A 19,311-nucleotide genomic window follows, 5' to 3' on the forward strand; every position below is an offset into this window, starting at 1 on the left:
ACATCCCACTTAAAAATACAAAAAAAAAAATGTAGGTACAGCGTTGGAAGTAAGTACTTTCTTGAAATCAATCGGTCATGTCCGGTGTTCCTGAAAACAGTGCTTATAAAGTAAGATTATTTGTTCAAATCTTCCGCGATCAATTAAATGTGATGTTTCTGTTTATTTTAACATTTGTTTTTTAATTTACACTTTATTGTTGTTCAATTTTTTTGTAGAATCTTTTTTAATTCGGTACAAAGTGAGCGAGGTATACTATTTACAGAACTGAATCAACTAATATTTATTTTATTTTTACATTATTATATGAAAAACGCTTGGAAAATTATGGAAAATAGCTTAGGGTGTTACACAGTAAGAATGCAATATTTTTCACAGCGTATACAATTTCTTTAAACATTTTCTTCTTTTAGAAAAACGTGTTAATTTAATCACTGTATAAACTTGTTTTCCAAAACGAATAAGCGCAATTTGAAAAAAATAACTAATTTACGAAAATGTTTGTTACATTTTCGTTAAACTCTAGACAAAAATACGATAGGGTTTCAAAAATTAAAAGGCTGGGTGACTTTAATATATATATGAATGCTACACTAGAAAAAATTCTCCATTGTAAAAAAAATTCGCTCAAGGTTTAAGAAAAAGGATTTTTAAGTATAACAAAATAATAAATGACAGAAATATTTTATTGGGATCCTTCAATATTATAAATTAATTCTTATATCAGAAATTTTTTTACTTCTCTATAATTCAACATATATACATCGAATAGAATTAAATCTTTCTAGCATTTTATTTTTATTTTTTATTTTACATATTAATGTCAAGTTTTAAATAACATAATTATTTTTCAGTTAAACTGAATAATTGAAATTAAATAAATAATTCATTGTTATTTATATAACTAAAAACAAATGAAATAATACTGATAAATAATTCCTGTAATTAATTATATTACAAACCAATATAAATAATTAATTGATGTTTAATTAAAACTCGTTAATTAAATAATTAGTTGTGTATTTCCTGGACCGGGAGGGTTGTTCTCCGCTTCACTTGTTAATATATATAATACTTTAATACTTTGAAAAAAAAACTAAAACAGAATTTTTATTTAAGGTGAAACAATATTTGCCAGATACGAAACATGTTGATAACGCGACACTGACTGAGAGCTGAGAGAACGTACGTAATAGAGGAATTAATCGATAAACGTATGAGTGTTCTCGGACATTACTGCAGATAATGGCAATTTTGAATTATCAGCATGTTAATGACTTTCATCTATCAGTTGTGACTCTGGTGTTCTTCTTCTCGGGTTCAGTCTTCTCTTACCGTCCACTGTAATCCTTGATCCATTCTTCTCTATTTTTGAATCTGTAAGTTAAACTAGCTTGGTCTATTCTTTCAGTTCCGGGACCTGTAGAGCCATTGCATCGTTCGTATGATCTAACGTGAAGAGGCGGCTGACTTTGGAACTCTCTGATCCATGTACAATAAATTTGATGGCTAAAGTGCAATCGGGTATTATCGAGCTCTTTAACTTAATTTCTCCTAAAGTACAATAAAATAATTTTTAATGATTTACGGGTAATAATTATTATGGAAAAATAACTTTAGAAATTTCTCTGAGCCGTATGTATTTACTTGATAAATTAATAGAAATCTGATAAAAAGTCTTATAATGAATATAACCAACTATTTTAACTTTCTCAGCAATATCATTAAAAATGAATCAATCTGAAATTTTAATCAAGATAATTCTATCTGTCTTACTAAAAAAATGTAGCTAAATAAATTCTTGAAAAAATTTAGTTTTGTTATTTAAGTTGTAATAGTTCCCCGTTATTCAAAATATTTGGTAGAGTAATAGTTTAAATCTTGACTGGTAGAGAAAGTATCCTCCGGTGGTCCAGTTGTAACGTTTTTCTAATATAATTAAAATTGGAAGAATTTTTACCGATAAATTAAATTTCCTACACATGTGGTTCTAAGATACTTTTCGTTTTTGTTGTCATCACTTAAGTTAATGAGTTAATAAACCACAGTAATATTTTAATATTCCAGATTTTTATCTTGGTATGAAAGTATTTTAATTGCAAAAAAATTTACTGGAAAACTTTGTGGAAAGATAGCGTAATAACATAGATCTATACCTTAGCGATTTTTGCGGACAGATTTTTATTCGGGTTGCGTTTTAGGTAGATGTGTTATATGTATTCTAAATACATACAAAATGGGCTTGAAAAATATTATCCTAAAAAGTAAAAAAAAAAAAAATATACTGGTTCAAACATCCTTTAAATTTCAATTTCTTTTATAAAAAAAATCAGCTTTAAATTAAAGGTTAATTTAAGAAATTAATTTTTTATTTATTTAAAAAGTTTCCTATTCTGATAACATTTTACTGTTTTTATTGGACAATTTTACTTTATGTACTAAATATTTTTACACTGTTAACAAAAAATCTGGCTTGATTCTTTTTTTACGTATATAAAACAAAAATTGTTTTTCAAAAATAGTAATAATATTTCGCTACATAAAATAAAACAGAAAATTTTGGTAAAAATTTCTGGAATTGGATATTCTAATTTTATGTATAACCATTATATATGTACAACATGGCTATAATCTGTCACAAATAGGTCATATCTATCATCTTTAAAATGTCTAAAATATATGAATATTTACCAGTTGAATTGTAAATGAGCTTTAATGATTACTTAAGGATATTTACTTATATGTATAAATAATAAAATTTGTGTAATAAAAATTATATAAAATAAATGTGTGATAAAATAACTTCCGTAATATACGAGTATTAAAGAAAATCATTATTTCTTTCAAGTAAGGTAAGAAAAGAAAAATCCCACACAATAAAAATGGGGAGAAAGAAGTTGACTTAAGGAAACGTTACAAAATTTTGGATAATATAAAAGGACATCGTAGAATTACGGTATTTGTCCCAAGAGTACAAAATAGGAACTTAACTGCAGGGTGTTATAAGGAAAAGGAAACAGGTCCTGAAGATTCTACATGTGTAATACACTACTACTCTTCTTGTAGAAAAGAAGTATCTTTTCTAACTCCTTCCCTATTTCTTGTATCCGTTGCACAGCTTGCAACAACTGCTCTCTAGAGAGAAATAACCACCCAACACTGACAAACTATTGGCCTTTTTGAAGACCACCGAATACGTATATTTGGAATGTCTGTTTATAGCGTATTCTGACACCATCGATACCATGTGAACTGACTGCTATAACCGTTTCAACTAAACTTAACATTCTAGAATAACAGACCTATAACCGTAGAACAATATATATACATCATATAACTTCCCCTTTTTTGAATCAGCTTTTTCAGGTTTTAAGATGCAAAGGTTCAAGAATAATAAAAATAAAAATAAAGAAAATCAGTAAAAACAGAATTCTACTGAAATAAAATAAGGTAATGTTAAAAAAATATTTCTGGTTTGTAAACGATATAAATTATGGAAATTATTGCAACTTAATTTTATTTGTATTATTTCAGATAATGCATCCCGAGTATTTTGAAGGATTAGAAAGTCTTGGTGATTTGAGAAGGTCATATTATGATACATATCCAAAAATGTATTATCAGATTACACAGAATATGGCAAAATATATGAATTTTACGTGAGTAAATTATAATATGTTTTACGTATATATTTTTTGTTTAGCTTGTGATACATATATGTATATATATTCGTATATATTTTTTTACAAAGATTTGCTAAATGGTTACTGAAATTAATTCGAAAATAGAAAACGCTCAAAAAAGGAAAACAGTATTTTTTTCCATAAAAGTAAGTATATGAGGATTTTCCTATTTTTGAACATATTTATTTTTTGTTACAAATATCTAAAAACTCTCCCCTGAGAATAATGAAAAGACGTGTTAAATGACTAGCCCACCGGGCTGGTCTAGTGGTTAGACTGACGTCGTCGTCGAAGATTCTGAGGTTCAAATCGTTAGTTGATTTTATACGGATTTGAATACTAGACAGTGGATATCAGTATACTTTGATAGTTGGGTTTAATTAACCATTGAACTGACTGTTTTTCGTTGATTGGCCATTTTTCAAGTTAACCTCACCCATTTTGGGTGTTTTGGACCGACTATTTTCTGCTGATCGGAACTAGTTTTGATTTATATTTGCCATTGATTTAAAGCTTAAAAAATTAAGAGCAGAGTAATTTATCCTTCAAGGTTTTGAGCATCCGCGTTCATATTAATAAATAATAAATTAAAATTTCATCGTAATAACAGAGTATTTCCTTTGGGTACTTTTAAAAACACTTCTGCATCTTCGGAAGACTTTTTTTTTTAATAAAAAATTTCTAACAAATAGTAAAGATGTATAAATCAGAGGAAGATATTTACTGTCTCAGTTACTGAAACAAAATTAATTTTTTCAATCTGTTGGAACTATTTAAAAATATTAAAAAAAATATTAATGCTTATGTGCGTGGACGCACGTGTGTGCAAAGTAGTCATTTTTTCATTAACTACTATCGAATTGTAATTAACATTTTTATTAATTAAAATTTATCAAATTGTTTTTTATGAAAAATGTTCTATTAAAAACATTTACTTTTTAATAATTTTATCTTAAGACTGTTGATTTCTTAGAAGTAGAAAATATTTAAAAAGGTATTATTTAAATTGTTTTTATAATATTTAACAAAAAACGTCTTCGGTGAATTTTGATTAAATCTAAATTTAAATTTATTGTTCTAGACCTAGCCTTCTATTTTTTTTACCAGTTATTTCAATGATTAGGACAATGAGTATTGTTTAGTGGACAGTATAACAGTTGGGGCCAAAAAGTAAAAGTTACAGTTGTAATACATATTATAAGAATAAGCAATGGACTTTCATACAATATTGTGTTCTTCTATTGGCAACAAAGCAGAATGAAAAAGTAGAAGGAAATGAAGGAAAAGAAGAAGAATAAGAAGAACAAGCAGGAGAAAGGAAGGTTACACTTCGGTTCATTTGTAAAGGAAGAAAATGGATTCTGTTGGAGACGTAAAGGAGTAAGGACTGTAGGGTGTGGAAAGAGTGAACGATGAAGTGCAGGGAGAGAGGTTTTTCAAGAAAAGCTTCTTATTCGTTCAGGAGGGGATAGAATTGCGTTGCCGCTTTAGATGTCGTTGTAGGTAGTTGTCGTAGCAGACGCAACTGAGTACCTCATAGTCATTTTGACATGTACAGAGTAGTGAAAAGTTTCACTGTACTGGCTAAAGATGAACTAAAAGGAGTGTATTATGAAAAAAATGATGAAATACTGCAATTATTTATAATGTATAAAGGGATGATGATAAAACACATTTATGAAGGCAGAAAAAAGAAATTATTTTAAATATCACTGTTCAGGAAACAATGAAAAAAAAACAACACAAAAAAGGTACTATTCGTACTATTCTCTATATATTATACTACCTCACAAGCATTAAAAAAATTTGGTAAATAAATTTATTTAAATTACTACTACTATAGAAATACGATTCTACATCAGTTTTAAAATAACATTATTATGAGTTTGATCATAATATTAAGGAAAAAAACAGAAATAATTCATTAACAAGCAGATCACTTAAAAAATATTACGTAATATAATTTATTATTTTTCCATTTTTTTAAAATAATAAAATATTACAAATATTTTCAATCAACCTAATAAAAAAATAAAACAAAGTTGAATTATTGCGTATTGATTAAAAAAACCTATTATTGTGTACTGATTTAAAAACCTACCAAAAAAGTAAAAAAAAAATTAAATTCTACTTTTAATTTCTCGACTTTTAGAAGTCAGCTCAAAATTAAAAACAATCTAATACCCTTTTACTGACTTTAAAAATCGGATTAAATAAAAAAAAAGAAGATATGTGTAGGCCTACAAAGTACACTAGCCATATATAAAAAACCATTATAAAAGTAAAATTATTATAAAAGTAATAAAAGAGGGGAAATCTAAGTTTTAATATAAAAAATGAGAAAATAAATTCCGAGAAATGACGTAGAAATTAATACCAAGAGTCAAATTAGGCTGTATGTAATGAAGGAATATGTATTGATTCATTTTACGTGAAAATAGTTTAAATATCAAAATAAGCTACTAAAATCCAATAATAAGCAATGAAAGAAGAATATTCAACAACTTCTACTTATGATAGTAATGAAAATTGAAAAAAATCCTCAATTTAATTTATCTGAATGCTTACAACAGGACTTTCTAGAGGAACAGTCTCTAAAAAATAAATTGCCAAATTGGGTGAAAATTAAGGAAAAGGAAACATATACGGATTAAATTGACTCTCCTCTTTTTTCTAAACAGTTTAAAAAGTAAACACCGGATCATTTTATTATATTTGTACTGAAAATTTAAATCAAATATGAAAAAAAGTATTGCATAGAAAAGTTTTACGAAAAATGCTACAAAAAAAAAACAAATACTTTCGTAATAATAAATGTAACAAAGAATTAAAAAAAAAAATTGTAATATATTTTCTGAGTTGCCTTCTGTAATTCATTTACTGCGGATAGTATGACTTTACAAGTTCAAATAATATATCAACTCTAAAAATATTACTGTTTTGAAATCAGGTAAAAGACATTAGTAAATCTACTGCCGCCTTACCAGACGATCGAATTTGTCAATAGCGAGAAACATTACATCAAGCAAACGAGATAGTAAGTAACAGAATCGATCAATAGGACCTTTCTTATTGGAAACGACAACTTATCACGACATTAGATCCCACACATCTTTGGTTATCTGTCGGAAATTGAAAGAGCTTCGACGGGAAGTTTTGATTAATCCACTGTATAGTTGACCTTGCAACGTTGGTTAACCGTTTATTTTGGTCTCTACAGAACCTTTTTAACGATGTAAAGTTGGCTTCAAAGAAGGCTTGTGAAATCACTGATTACAGTTTATCGTCTAGAAAACATGTGAATTCTACAGTATCGGGAATATGATTTTACCTAAAAAAAAAATAAAAGTAATCGATCAAAACAATATATTTTCGGTTTAATAATTTTCATTTGAAATATAAAAAACATATTTTTTTACTTCTCTATTAAAACACGAAGAAACTTTTTTTCCAACTCAATCTACAGAATGATTCCAAATTGCACGGTAATCATCTCTCGGGAGATGATTCTATAGCCAAAAATAAGAAAAAAAGGTTCATATAAACACTGGTCAGAAAACGGTTCGTTAGCCAGTTTCTATTCGCGAAAAATGTAGCCTTTGATCAAAGAAATTGAATGAAAGTTGTCCCAGACCTCTATCTTACTTAGTTTTTAAGAAAAACGACATAAAACACGAAAATGTTTTGTCGGAAAATACAGTATTTTAGGTTTGGAATAAAATAAATTTGTTAATTTACCAGTAAAGAAATAAAAATTTCTAGTTAACTTCTAATCGTAGAAAATCTAATTCTGAGAAAATTTATGTAAATAACGATTATTAAAATTAAACACAAATTTGAAAGTTCGACTTTAATTAGGAACAAAACGTACAACTGGGTCGAAAAAGTGATTTTCATCAAGGTTTGAACAACCTAATGCAAGTGAAAACAAATAGAAAACTTATCAGAAAGAAATGAATAAAAAATATTTAAAAAAATAAAAATCACATACTTTTTGTTTTTTTCTAAAAATTATAAAATATTAACTTGATAAATCTGCAAATATTTCTTGCTGCAAACAATTATTTTATTCCAAACCAAAAAAAAATTATTTTTTGACAAAAGTTTTTCATGTTTTAAACCTAAGTAAGAAAGATCTGAAACCGTGTTTTTAGATCTTAGATGAAAATTTCAATTCAATTTCTTAGATGAAAAGCCTTGAGGAAGCACCAAATTTATCCCTCGACTTGTACCCCAAGAATTTTAGTAGGATTTAATTTCACATAGGAAAGAGAAAGCAGGGCTAAATGTTTCGCGAGCCGAAACTGGCTAACGAACCGTTTTCTGACCTATGTTTATTGAACCATTTTTCTTATTTTTGGCCATAGAATCATCTCGTGAGAGACTGCCGTGCAATTTGGAATCTCTCTGCATATATAAATATATAATTCTATCAAAAGAGAAGAAAGTTAATTACAATCTTATTTGTAGACGTACGAATTCTTTTATTTCATAATTATTTTCTTTTATCATAAAGCGTAAATTGTTGACTTATTCTAAAAACAACTGGTTTTGCTTTTCATGACAGTGGCAATTGGGGAAAATATAATAAAGATGTGTGGGGTATCTAAAGAAAGGATCACTGCAGAAAGATATCGTAATTTAAGAATAAATAAATATATATATATATATTAGAATACTTGCTCAACCCTATTTTATTTTTACGTACGCTTACATGTAAAAAGAAAATGTTTATGGGTTCGTAATTATAATTACTAATCACATAAATTTTTCAACTCTTTGAAAATATGGTAACAAGAAAACTAAAAATACTAATAATTTATGATGCTAATATATATATATAAAAACCGATTTCGTAAAATTTAAATAAATTTCTAACTTTTGAAGTTGCCAAAAAAATAAAAAAGTGGGTACTTTTTTTTACTCGTACTTTTACTTTTAAAAGTAGACTTATTTATTAGCAAGGATTTTAGTTTATTTACTTTTTTGAAAGCACGGGGATAAGCTGATACATTTTTCACACTAGCGTGCTAAACGGAGACAAAAGGTACTATCGAGTTGGGCGTGGCAGCACATGATAGCTAAAATCCCCCTCTACAAACGTGCAATAATGCGTTGAAATCCGTTTACCGGTTTATTTTGAGTAGCAGTTAAAGTAGAGTCGAGTACGGTCAATACGGTTAAAACAGCGCGCAGTGATCGAATTTTTACCAGCAGAAAATGTGAATCCTACGAATATTTTTCATCGTTTAAAAGAGGTTTATGGTAGTGAAACCATTGACAGGAGTACTGTGAATTGGTTGGCGTTGAAATTTTGCGAATGTGAAGCTGGTAAAGCGACAGTTGAGGATGAACTTCGCAACGGATGACCAATTTCTGTGAATGACAAGAAATATCGAAAGAAGGTGGACGATTTGTTTCAAAGTGACCGGCGAATCAGCTAGCAACGCATCGCCATTCAGTTAGGGTTATCTAAAGAACGAGTAGGCCATATTATCGAAAATTGGGTTACCGTAAAATATGTGCACGATGGGTACCGAGCAAACTGACGCATGAGCACAAGCAGCATCGTCTCGAATGTTGTGAAGAACAGCGCTATCGTTTCAAAGGAAACGACCTCCTTTTCAATACTGTGACCGGGGATGAGAGTTGGGTATATCATTACGACCCGAAAGCATGGAATACAGACATTACGCCAAAACCCCAAAAATTCAAAACTCAAACCTCTGCGAAGAAACTCCTTTTGACGGGGTGTTTTGGGACGCCAAACAGGTTTATGTGACTGAGTATTGGAACATGGGACGACTGTGAACTCCGAACGGTACATTGAGACGTTAAGACATCTCAGACGACGTGTATATCGCGTTCGAAAGACCACCATGCTCATAATCTTGTAACATGACAATGCGCGGCCTCACACATCGCACGGCACTACAGAAGCTCTTCGCAACCTGAAGTTTGAGCCTATTCCGCATCCGTCATTCTGGCCGGATTTCGCTCCGTGCGATTTCAACTTCTTCCCATACCTTAAGAGGGATTTCAAATGTAATCATTACACCATCGATGATGAGGTGAAGGAAGCTGTGGCCACTTGGATCCGAGAAAGACCGCCTGAATCTTTCAGTGACAGAATGGAAAAACCTGTCACACGTTGGAAAAAGTGTGTCAGTGTAAACGGTGATTATATAAAAAAATAAATAATGCAATTTGTTGCTAAGGTATTGTACTTCTATTCATTTCTTATTTCATTCCAATATCTCTTTTCATTCCCATGCTACGCATATATGTGCAAAATTTAAATCTGCCGAGCCTCGTAGTTTTAATTACTTTAATATTTCAATTCTAATTAAAATATTTTAGATTTATTTTTTATTAAAAGTGTGGACATGTCTACAAAAGAAAGCTGTTCGTAAAAAATTAAAAAAAGTAAGGAATATGCTTTTCATAAGTAAGAAAATAAATGGGGAGAAATTACGTAACTGACTACTAATAAGCATAATGGCCGTCTAAAAGACGAACTAAATTTTGTTTACAATTTCACGTGAAAAAAAAATTATCACAGTGAATTTACTTTGTAAATATTTTGTTATAATAATAATTACTGATGCTGAAACCAAACAAATAAAAAAATCTTGCAATGATATTATTCGGCTAGGGGATTATTAGACTAATATCCTTACAGAATAAAAGTATCACTGAAAACTGTGATACTCATTTCGTAAAATCACATAACATCGTGTGTAAAAGAATTAATTAGCTTAATATCGATAAAATGCAATCTTAATATATTAAAAAAATAAATATTGTATAAATAAAAATATCTTTCCTTTTATGAAGTCAGCTAAAAACAACACTACTGTTTGAAAATAAAATTCAAAATTTTCTTACTAAGGAAAAGAAAAAATAATAAAATGTGATATTTTAAACTTTATTTTGCCGCCACGTATTTAACAAATTTAAAGATTATTTATTTTCTAGTGTTAAAAGCATACAGCAGTTTATGTACGTAAATGTTGAATGAAACTAATTGCTAAACAGCAGTTTTTTAAAAATAGCAGATAATTTTTAGTTGCTGTTTTTCTTTTATATTAATCTATTTTTTTTCATTTCAGTCACTCAATTTTTAGGATATAATTTGTAAATTTCTGAAACCCAAAACATTTTTAAGCAAACATTTTCTTTCACGTAATTGTGTTTGGTTAAACAATAAATTAAACATTTTTGTTAGCATAACTGCATAAGAAACGCAGTGTGATTTAGAACATGGACACATCTTCTTAACTGTTTTTATAATAATACAAAATAAGCCATACTTATATTCACTGTTCTGGAACCCAAAATAAGGCGATATCCTATAAAATTTGATCGAGCGGGCCCCTGACGATGTTACGTTGGTGCCACTTGAATTTGTATAAAGAGTCTAGCGTAGATCTCGATGAATCTCACTCCTTGTGATTTCTTATTTTCGCCGCTACCCATAAACTCTTACTGTTTTGTATGCGACACGGTAATTGGATTACATGTTAAGCGAGTGATTAACAGTTTGATGTGTAAAACTGTAACCTTGTATATAGGTACATCACTTAACTACGCCAAAAATCAGAAATTATGTTCGTAGCAGGAATAATACACTAATTAATAACGCTTAGTAATGTGTATTTCGTTCTATTGAGTACCGCTTGTACGAAACATTTGCATCTCTGAAAATTTAAAATTGTTATCTTGTACACAGGCAAATCACGTAATTACGCCAATTCTTATTTTCGCTTTGAAGAGGAGTTTCGTCTATTTCCACATTCCCACCTATTATTACAGGGTTACGGAGTAACATGTTCGCACACATTCCCGAATAAAATTAACAGAAAATAAATAACAACTTCCAATTCTAGTTTGCTGGATTGCAGTCACGTACCGCAACTTAAAGGAGCAGAATTGCGACAACTCGCATTTTTGCAGAACACCATTTATCTTTCCTATTGCTTAACGAAAGAGACATTTCATGACCCTGGACGCAAAACCTAGGATTAGGTTAGGTAGGATTATGCAAAATCTCTTTGGCCTCATGGATTAAGTAAATCAAATCCATGTCGTTTAGAAATAACGAGTAGAGTGACAAGCACATCAAATACATGCAGTATACGATTAAAATAATTGGCAGCACCGACTATTACACAGCCAGCGATAAAACAATGATAAAGATAATACAGGTTGAAATATAATTACTACAATGACAGAAAATATAAACATTAGCAATTTAATATTGTATATTAATTAATACAGAAATAATTTACAAAACTACATTAGTAATTCACAAAATGGAATTTAAGATTGTGCCTGGTTTCGAAATAAGACCCGAAAAATGTTTAATGTTAAAAATATTCCACAATTTAAAAATTATCATCTAAAAAAAAAGGTTGTACTAGTAATCTCTGATATGAATGCGCATTATAAATCTTGTTTTTTCTTCATTATTCGAAAAATGTCAGAATAACTATTGATAATATTATTAATTCCACTTTTTACTTGCTACAATAATTTTTTTTATTGTCGAACAATATTTTATTATTTAAAACCGATTCTTAAATGCTACTGTACAAATGGAATCACACTATTTTAATATGAGAGAAAAATTGCATATAATATAGCATTACTAGGTCAGCAATTCAGTTTTTCACATAACGCAAAATTTTTTTATTGATTAATCTATTTTACAGTTATGTATTATTATCGACAGTATCTCTTAAATAAAGACCGTTTAAAAAAAATTATTCTGAAAACTTTATAAATATTTTAGTATTAACCGCCCCATGAATTAAGACATTTATCGTAGCGATACACCAGTTTCAATATACCCTAATTTTCTGCCGCCAATCCATCTAGCCACTGATTAACAGCATTTTTAAGTACATCGTCACCCGCGAATTGCTTACAAAACAAAACTTCTTTCAATTTCCGAAACAAATGGTAATCAGAGGGAGCTAAGTCCGGACTATATGGTGGGGGATCGTAAATTTCCTATTCAAATGTTCTCAGTAAATCACGTGTCGGATTCGCAACATGTGGACGTGCATTATCGTGCAGCAGGACGACTCCGTTGGTCAGCCGCCCACGTCACTGATTTTGAATGGCGCGCCGTAACTTACGTAGTTTTGCAGTAGGCTTCTGCATTTATAGTCGTTCTACGCAGCATGAAATCAATCAGCAGTATGCCAAACCGATCCCAAAAGACTGTGGCGATCGATTTGCGTCCAAATGGCTGTGGCTTGACCTTTGTTAGTCTGGTTGGTGATTGAGGATGACACCATTCACTTGACTGCCGTTTTCTGTTTGGCGTGTAATAAGAAATCCATGTTTCATCGCTGGTAACAACTGAATTAAGGAACTCATCACCTTTTTCTGTGTAGCGCATCAAAAATTCCAAAGCAGATCCCATTCGGATTTTTTTGTGACCTTCCGTTAAGCTTAAATGGTCACGAACAATGCGACCAATAACAGCTCTTGAAACATCAGGAAAAAGTAGGGTCGGGTCAAAAATCGCTGAACGATGATCTTTTCTGATTCTTCATAGACACGTTCAACAAGTCCTCAGTGATTATCGAGGGCCTCCCCGAACGTTATTCATAATGCATATTAATTCTGTTATTTCTAAACCTTTCTCAGCATTTTCGGACGTTTCTTTCATTCATTATATTATCATTGTACAAAGAAACCAACTGCCTGTGAATTTCAGCCGGCTTAACGTGATTTTTTTAAAAAACGTATAACTCCACGTATTTCACAGTCGGTAGCAATTACTATTCATTTTATAACTAATAACTCACACGTAATCAAAGATACTACAATGCGACAACTTACAGACAACAATACACAGTGTAAATTACTAGCGTGGCCATTAACGACACAGGTTCGCCAACCTTAAGGAGAGAAATTTCCCAGCGGTCTTTACTTTAGAGATATTCCTTGTACATATTTTATCAGTTTTCTGCTGTTCGTAAAAAGTTTTAATTACAGATCAGTTCTCCCGAAATAAGATTTAATAGAAAGTTTTCAATAAGTTTTAATTTTCAAGGCCTTCTAAATTTCATTAGTTGACTGGTTTGATATTATTACGTTCCTTTTTATTCTGCTTTAATTTTTTACCCTCACAATGTTTGCTATATCTTACAAGCTCAATTATAATTTTTTTTCTACATATTACAGTTAATGTCTTTCTCTACAATTTTTATGTATTACAAGTCCGTCGATTCCCAACCCTCTTTTAAGTAAATCTAGATACCTTTATAATTTTCCCTTTGAAAGATTCTACTCTTTTTTTTCTATTTAGCCTCCGGAATCACCGTAAGTTATTACTTCAGAGGATGAATGAGGATGATATGTATGAATGTAAATGAAGTGTAGTCTTGTACAGTCTCAGGTTGACCGTTCCTGAGATGTGTGGTTAATTGAAACCTAACCACCAAAGAATACCGGTATCGACGATCTAATATTCAAATCCGTATAAAAGTAACTGCCTTTACTAGGATTTGAACCTTAGAACTCTCGACTTCGAAATCAGCTGATTTGTGATGAGTTAACCACTAGACCAGCCCGGTGGGCTTCAGAGATTCTACTACAAATTTTTCATTTGTAGTACTACAACAAAGTTTTAGGGATAAAGGAATATTTCAATCAATCATAAATAGAATATTTATAAACGAAAAATCCATCTGTCATGGTCGGTAGGTTTTTTTTGGCCAAATTTTACAATTCTGGTTAATTAAATTTTAATTTACAATTACATTGTTGTATTCATTTTCTTTTCTTTTTGTAAGTTCTAATTTTTTTTCTTTCCCGGCGAATATAGCTAAAATAGCCATATTAAAGGGGAAATTATGGTGGTCATGTCAAAAATGGGGTATAGGGTTTTTTGCAAATCGTAGGATTCAACTAGTTCATCGACCAAAAAAAAATATGTCACATATCTTATATCTCAGGATTGACCAATCCTTAATCAATTATTGACCAATATTTCTATACACGGAATTATTGATAAAAATCATTTTTTCAAAATTCGTTAATGGAGCGGGGAATGTCGCGAAAAAACGATTTCGATTTACTTCAGAAACATCTTGGAGAAAGCTGTATTAAAGCAAATTTGATATAAATATCCAAATTTTTTTTTATTCAAAAAGCCAACCCCCACCTAAAGCCAACCCTTCTACCTCTCTAAACAGTTTTCAATTATACAATTTTCATTTACTATTTTTGAAAAAAGTTGCTCCAAATCGGTTCATTTTATTGAAAAATTACTCAAACGTTTAAACTCCAAAAACAAGAGAGTAGAATGTAACCCTACTTAAAATATCAATTTTTTAAGCTGTAATTTTTAAGATTTAAAAACCTAACTGTATCTAATATTAACGTAGAAGACATGGGACGATTTTTCATAAAGGGTCATGTGACCTAACTTGAGTATCAGAATAAAAAAGATTTTTATAATTTCTGATACTCATCTGTTTTTAAAGTTCTGGCTATTATTAAAATTGTTATATGAGGTAGCTGTTGAGCAACGAGCTCAAATAAGCGCTATATTTTACTCCAAATTTCTTTTATTAATTATATTCAAATACAGTACAGTTTTTACAATAAAAACATCATTTGGTCAAGGGGGATCAACTAGAATCCAAAATCTTTTACTAAAAATTTCATTTTTTTTTTCATTTGTATTTTTTTTACTGTAATATTTTTTTAAAACTGAATTATGCAATCATTTGTCATTTTTTTTTAATACTATATTATTTAGTATATAACTTTTTTTTTTTAATAATAAATTAAAAAATTTATTAACGTTTCTTATGATATGGACATTTTTAACGAAATGTTTCTTGAAGATAATTCAAATTTCAAAAGGAAATGGTGGTTTCTTATATAAGAACTTTATCAACAATGGAACTAAACTGCAAACACGTTTAATCGGTGCTCATAGCTCAGAAATTTCTATCAGAAATTGAATGTGTTAGAAAGTATATTCATGTATTTTTATGACATAAATATTATAAAAATACTATTAATACTAATAATTTTAATAAGATACTTTTAATGGAATAAATAAAATACAATTAAAATGATTATAATAATTAATTAATTTGTAAATAAACACAAATTATTTTTATTAAGCTAATTGTATAGCATATGGTAACCACTATCGCTTTTATCATACTTACAATGCTAAGTGTGTTATTTCCATGTTGAAAACATCATCTAGTTTTTAAGTTTGGACACTGATTAGGATGCTTTACAGAGATATTCGCACAAAACACTAGAAATATCTTTATATTTTATAATTAAATTTAAATATTTATATTTAAATTTAATTTGTATTATATTATTATATTTAATAATATAATTTATATTCGCAAATTTACCAGGGAATGGGACGGCGAGTAGGAACTGTTAGGTAGGGATTTCCGAGGACAGCCCTGCTCAGGAGACTGCGGCTCGCCGAGGTGGGCCGCTTTTGATGAATGTTCAGGAACCCCTCGTGCTCGTGAAAAACAAAAAACCGAGTCCTGGCCGGCAACCTCATGGTAGGGTGTGACGGTTAGAGGCATGGCAATTACAAAGAATCGAGTCCCGGCCGACCGGAGGGGTCCTCCGTGGGGCACGGCATTGGCGGATCCTACGGAGTCCCCGGGAGGTTTGAGGCAAGGCAACCGGTGAGGTTGCGCAATACTAGAAAGCAGGATCAACCTCAGCGGTAAGGGGTGGTGAGACAGGAGTTTTAGTCGGTAGGGCCCGGGTACACATAGGTTCTTAACAACATCTAGCCGAACCCGTGCGAGTCTGATACTCCCCCATTTGGGGGGGGGGGGGATGGTATTTCTCCAACTCGCTAAAAAATAAAAATAAATAAAAATTAAAATTAAAAAGTAAAAAAAGGGATTTTTTTTAATTTAAAATTACTTTAAATTAGTTTAAATTACTTGGTAAGATAATTAATTGCATTATTTTGTACCTTGAATTATTTCTTTCGTAACAGAATACTTCATTTTTAAGTCCATATCTTATTTCAGTATGTACTTGCTCTCATGTAACTGTAACTAAAATTAAGACCAGTTTTAATGCCTGACAAGCGATTTTTTTTTTTACAAAAGATACAATTTCGGTAACAAATCTGACACAGATTTCAGGTTTTTCATTTGTTACCAGGTCATCGATATTTCCTAAATATTGTTCGACAGTGAAAAATATTGTTATTTTTTCTTAATTGTATTAAGTTACTCATTAATTATGGAAACGTAAAACATCGAAGATATTAACTTGGATACTTCACAAGTGCAACTTTCCAGCATTAGGCGCTAAAAGATAATTTATTTTAATTTTAATAATTTCAGACAAATAAGCCTGATTTATGAATATATAGAAATTAATCAAACTTACAAGTATCACACATTTAGACAATCAAATATGAACATCAAAACTTTATTTATAAAACTATTCAAATTTAAGTTTATTATTTTTTTAGTCAGAAATTGTTTTAATCGAGTTTTAGTGCAAATATTTCTATGAAACTATGAGATGGGGCTTAGGTGCGGTTGATGTGCTGTTCAGCATGAATGTAATAGTATATTGTAAATATGAGTTGTATACTACATGAACTATACATTTTAATATCATAAGAAAGTTGACGGTGTTTTGTAAGTACGAAAAAATTCGAAGTGGACACCATATATTGTGTAGAATTATCATAAAATAATTTTCTTATCTAAAAAATAACCTGAAGTAAGACTGATTTTAGAATTTAATATAATTAAAGTTACCTTGTTAAAAGTTAATATTTTTAGAACACCTACGTGTTCTAAGAATTGACGAAGGAACTGTAGAGCAATTATAACATTACTTAATATTACAAAATATCTCGCACTAAAGCTTACTTTTTATATAAAATTTAATTTTTATTTATACGTAAATAATTTTCCACGGAAACGTTTTAATTATATTTATCTACACATATAAATAGATTAAAAAAGCCGATTAAAAGAAATATTACCTTTGAAACATTCGGGAATTTATCAACCGGTAAATTCACTTCACAAGTTTATGAATGTTAACAAAATCTGATTTCGTTAAAGAGTTAAAAATTAAAATGTTGCTAATGTAATCGATATTAATTATGACCGTAAATTTTAAGTTTCTGGCCGAATTTTGAAATGTTTATAAATAAAAAAATTCAAAAGGAAATCTTTAAAAGGTTTGTAAAATGAGGTATTCTCGACCACTATCTTCATTAGAAACTTCTGAGAACACAACCTATTCACTTAAAAACTACTATCCTATACTTTAAATGTAGTGAAAAATAATTTCGTTAGATATTAACGAATTTTATATATTGAAGATATTTTAAGTAAAAACTACAATAGTCCTTTATTTTGGTTTTTTTGAGCTTTCGGTAAAACCTATAAATCATTTTTATTTTTTTCTGTGTAGCTATGTGTTTACATTAGTTTTAAAATTCTATCCTAGTAAAAAACGGAAAGAAAATAAAGTGGAATTATTCAATTATTCAATTATTCAATTATTCAATAAGTTTTAGATTTTTAGTTATTATGATTCTAATGGCGTTATTATTATTTTACCATGGTCTAATACTTAATCGCAAAAAAATGCTATAAACTGCTAGTAAAAATTCAACAAAAAAATAAAACATAAGGCATGCCGATCTCCATCCTTAGCGGATGGTATATGATTCGTGGTGGAGCAGTAAAGTGTCGGCCTTTCATCCGGGGGTTCCTAAGTTTGAATACCGGTCAGGCTTGGCGTTTTTCATACGTTACAAAATTCCATTTCGACATTCCAACATATGAGCTTCTCTATAAGTTAGTGTGATAAAATAATTAGTTTTAACGGCACAAATAAATATTCATCTACAATTAATGATAAAATCAAACTGATTAGTTGAAGTTTCTAATGTTCCTAATAAGAAAATATAAGGCGTTATTGATGAGGGTTTTCCTCGTACTGATATTTAAATAAGAACTTAAAAAAAGAAACACCTTAATTGTATTAACGACTTAATTTGACTTGAATATTTCTTTGTTCACACGATGTAGATTAGATATTCAAATAATGGGTGACTATGGATGGAAAAACAATAATGGCTCATTTTCCGGTCTGATGGGTCTACTGCAACGTGGTGAAATAGATCTTGCAGCGACTGGAATTTTTCTAAGACACGACCGGTTGGATATTATAGACTTCACAGCAGAAAACTTTGCACTTAAGTAAATGAAAATATTTTTTTTTTCATTTTTAATATAAAATTTATTCAATTATTTAAACTGTTTTTAAAGGTAAGCATTTTTTAAATCAGTTTAGCTTTGAATAAATAATAATTTTATTGCTAAACGCATGTAATGCCTATCAAAATTCCTTCAACAATAGTTTTACCGTCTTATTTTTTTCATCTTAATGTACTTAATTGCAATCAAAAGGAGAAGTGCACAACTAAATGTTACAACAGTCCTAAATCCAAAATTTCAACTTCCTACGGCTAATCGTTTTTGAGTTATGCGAGAAACATACGTACGTACGTACGTACAGACGTCACGCCGAATCTAGTCAAAATGGATTCAGGGATGGTCAAAATGGA

At 29.8% G+C, this 19,311-nt stretch overlaps 1 protein-coding gene across 1 annotated transcript in view; it reads left to right on the plus strand.

Annotated features, from left to right (window-relative positions):
• Positions 1 to 19,311, plus strand: part of LOC142322714 (glutamate receptor ionotropic, kainate glr-3-like) — a 164,075-nt gene that overhangs the window by 37,701 nt on the left and 107,063 nt on the right. Inside the window, exons 5-6 of the mRNA XM_075361790.1 lie at positions 3,535 to 3,659; positions 18,773 to 18,943. Of these exons, the coding sequence (XP_075217905.1) occupies positions 3,535 to 3,659; positions 18,773 to 18,943 (296 nt within the window). The remainder of the gene's footprint in view (positions 1 to 3,534; positions 3,660 to 18,772; positions 18,944 to 19,311) is intronic.

The sequence above is a fragment of the Lycorma delicatula genome, chromosome 4 (assembly GCF_047948215.1).
Source record: "Lycorma delicatula isolate Av1 chromosome 4, ASM4794821v1, whole genome shotgun sequence".
Taxonomy (NCBI): domain Eukaryota; kingdom Metazoa; phylum Arthropoda; class Insecta; order Hemiptera; family Fulgoridae; genus Lycorma; species Lycorma delicatula.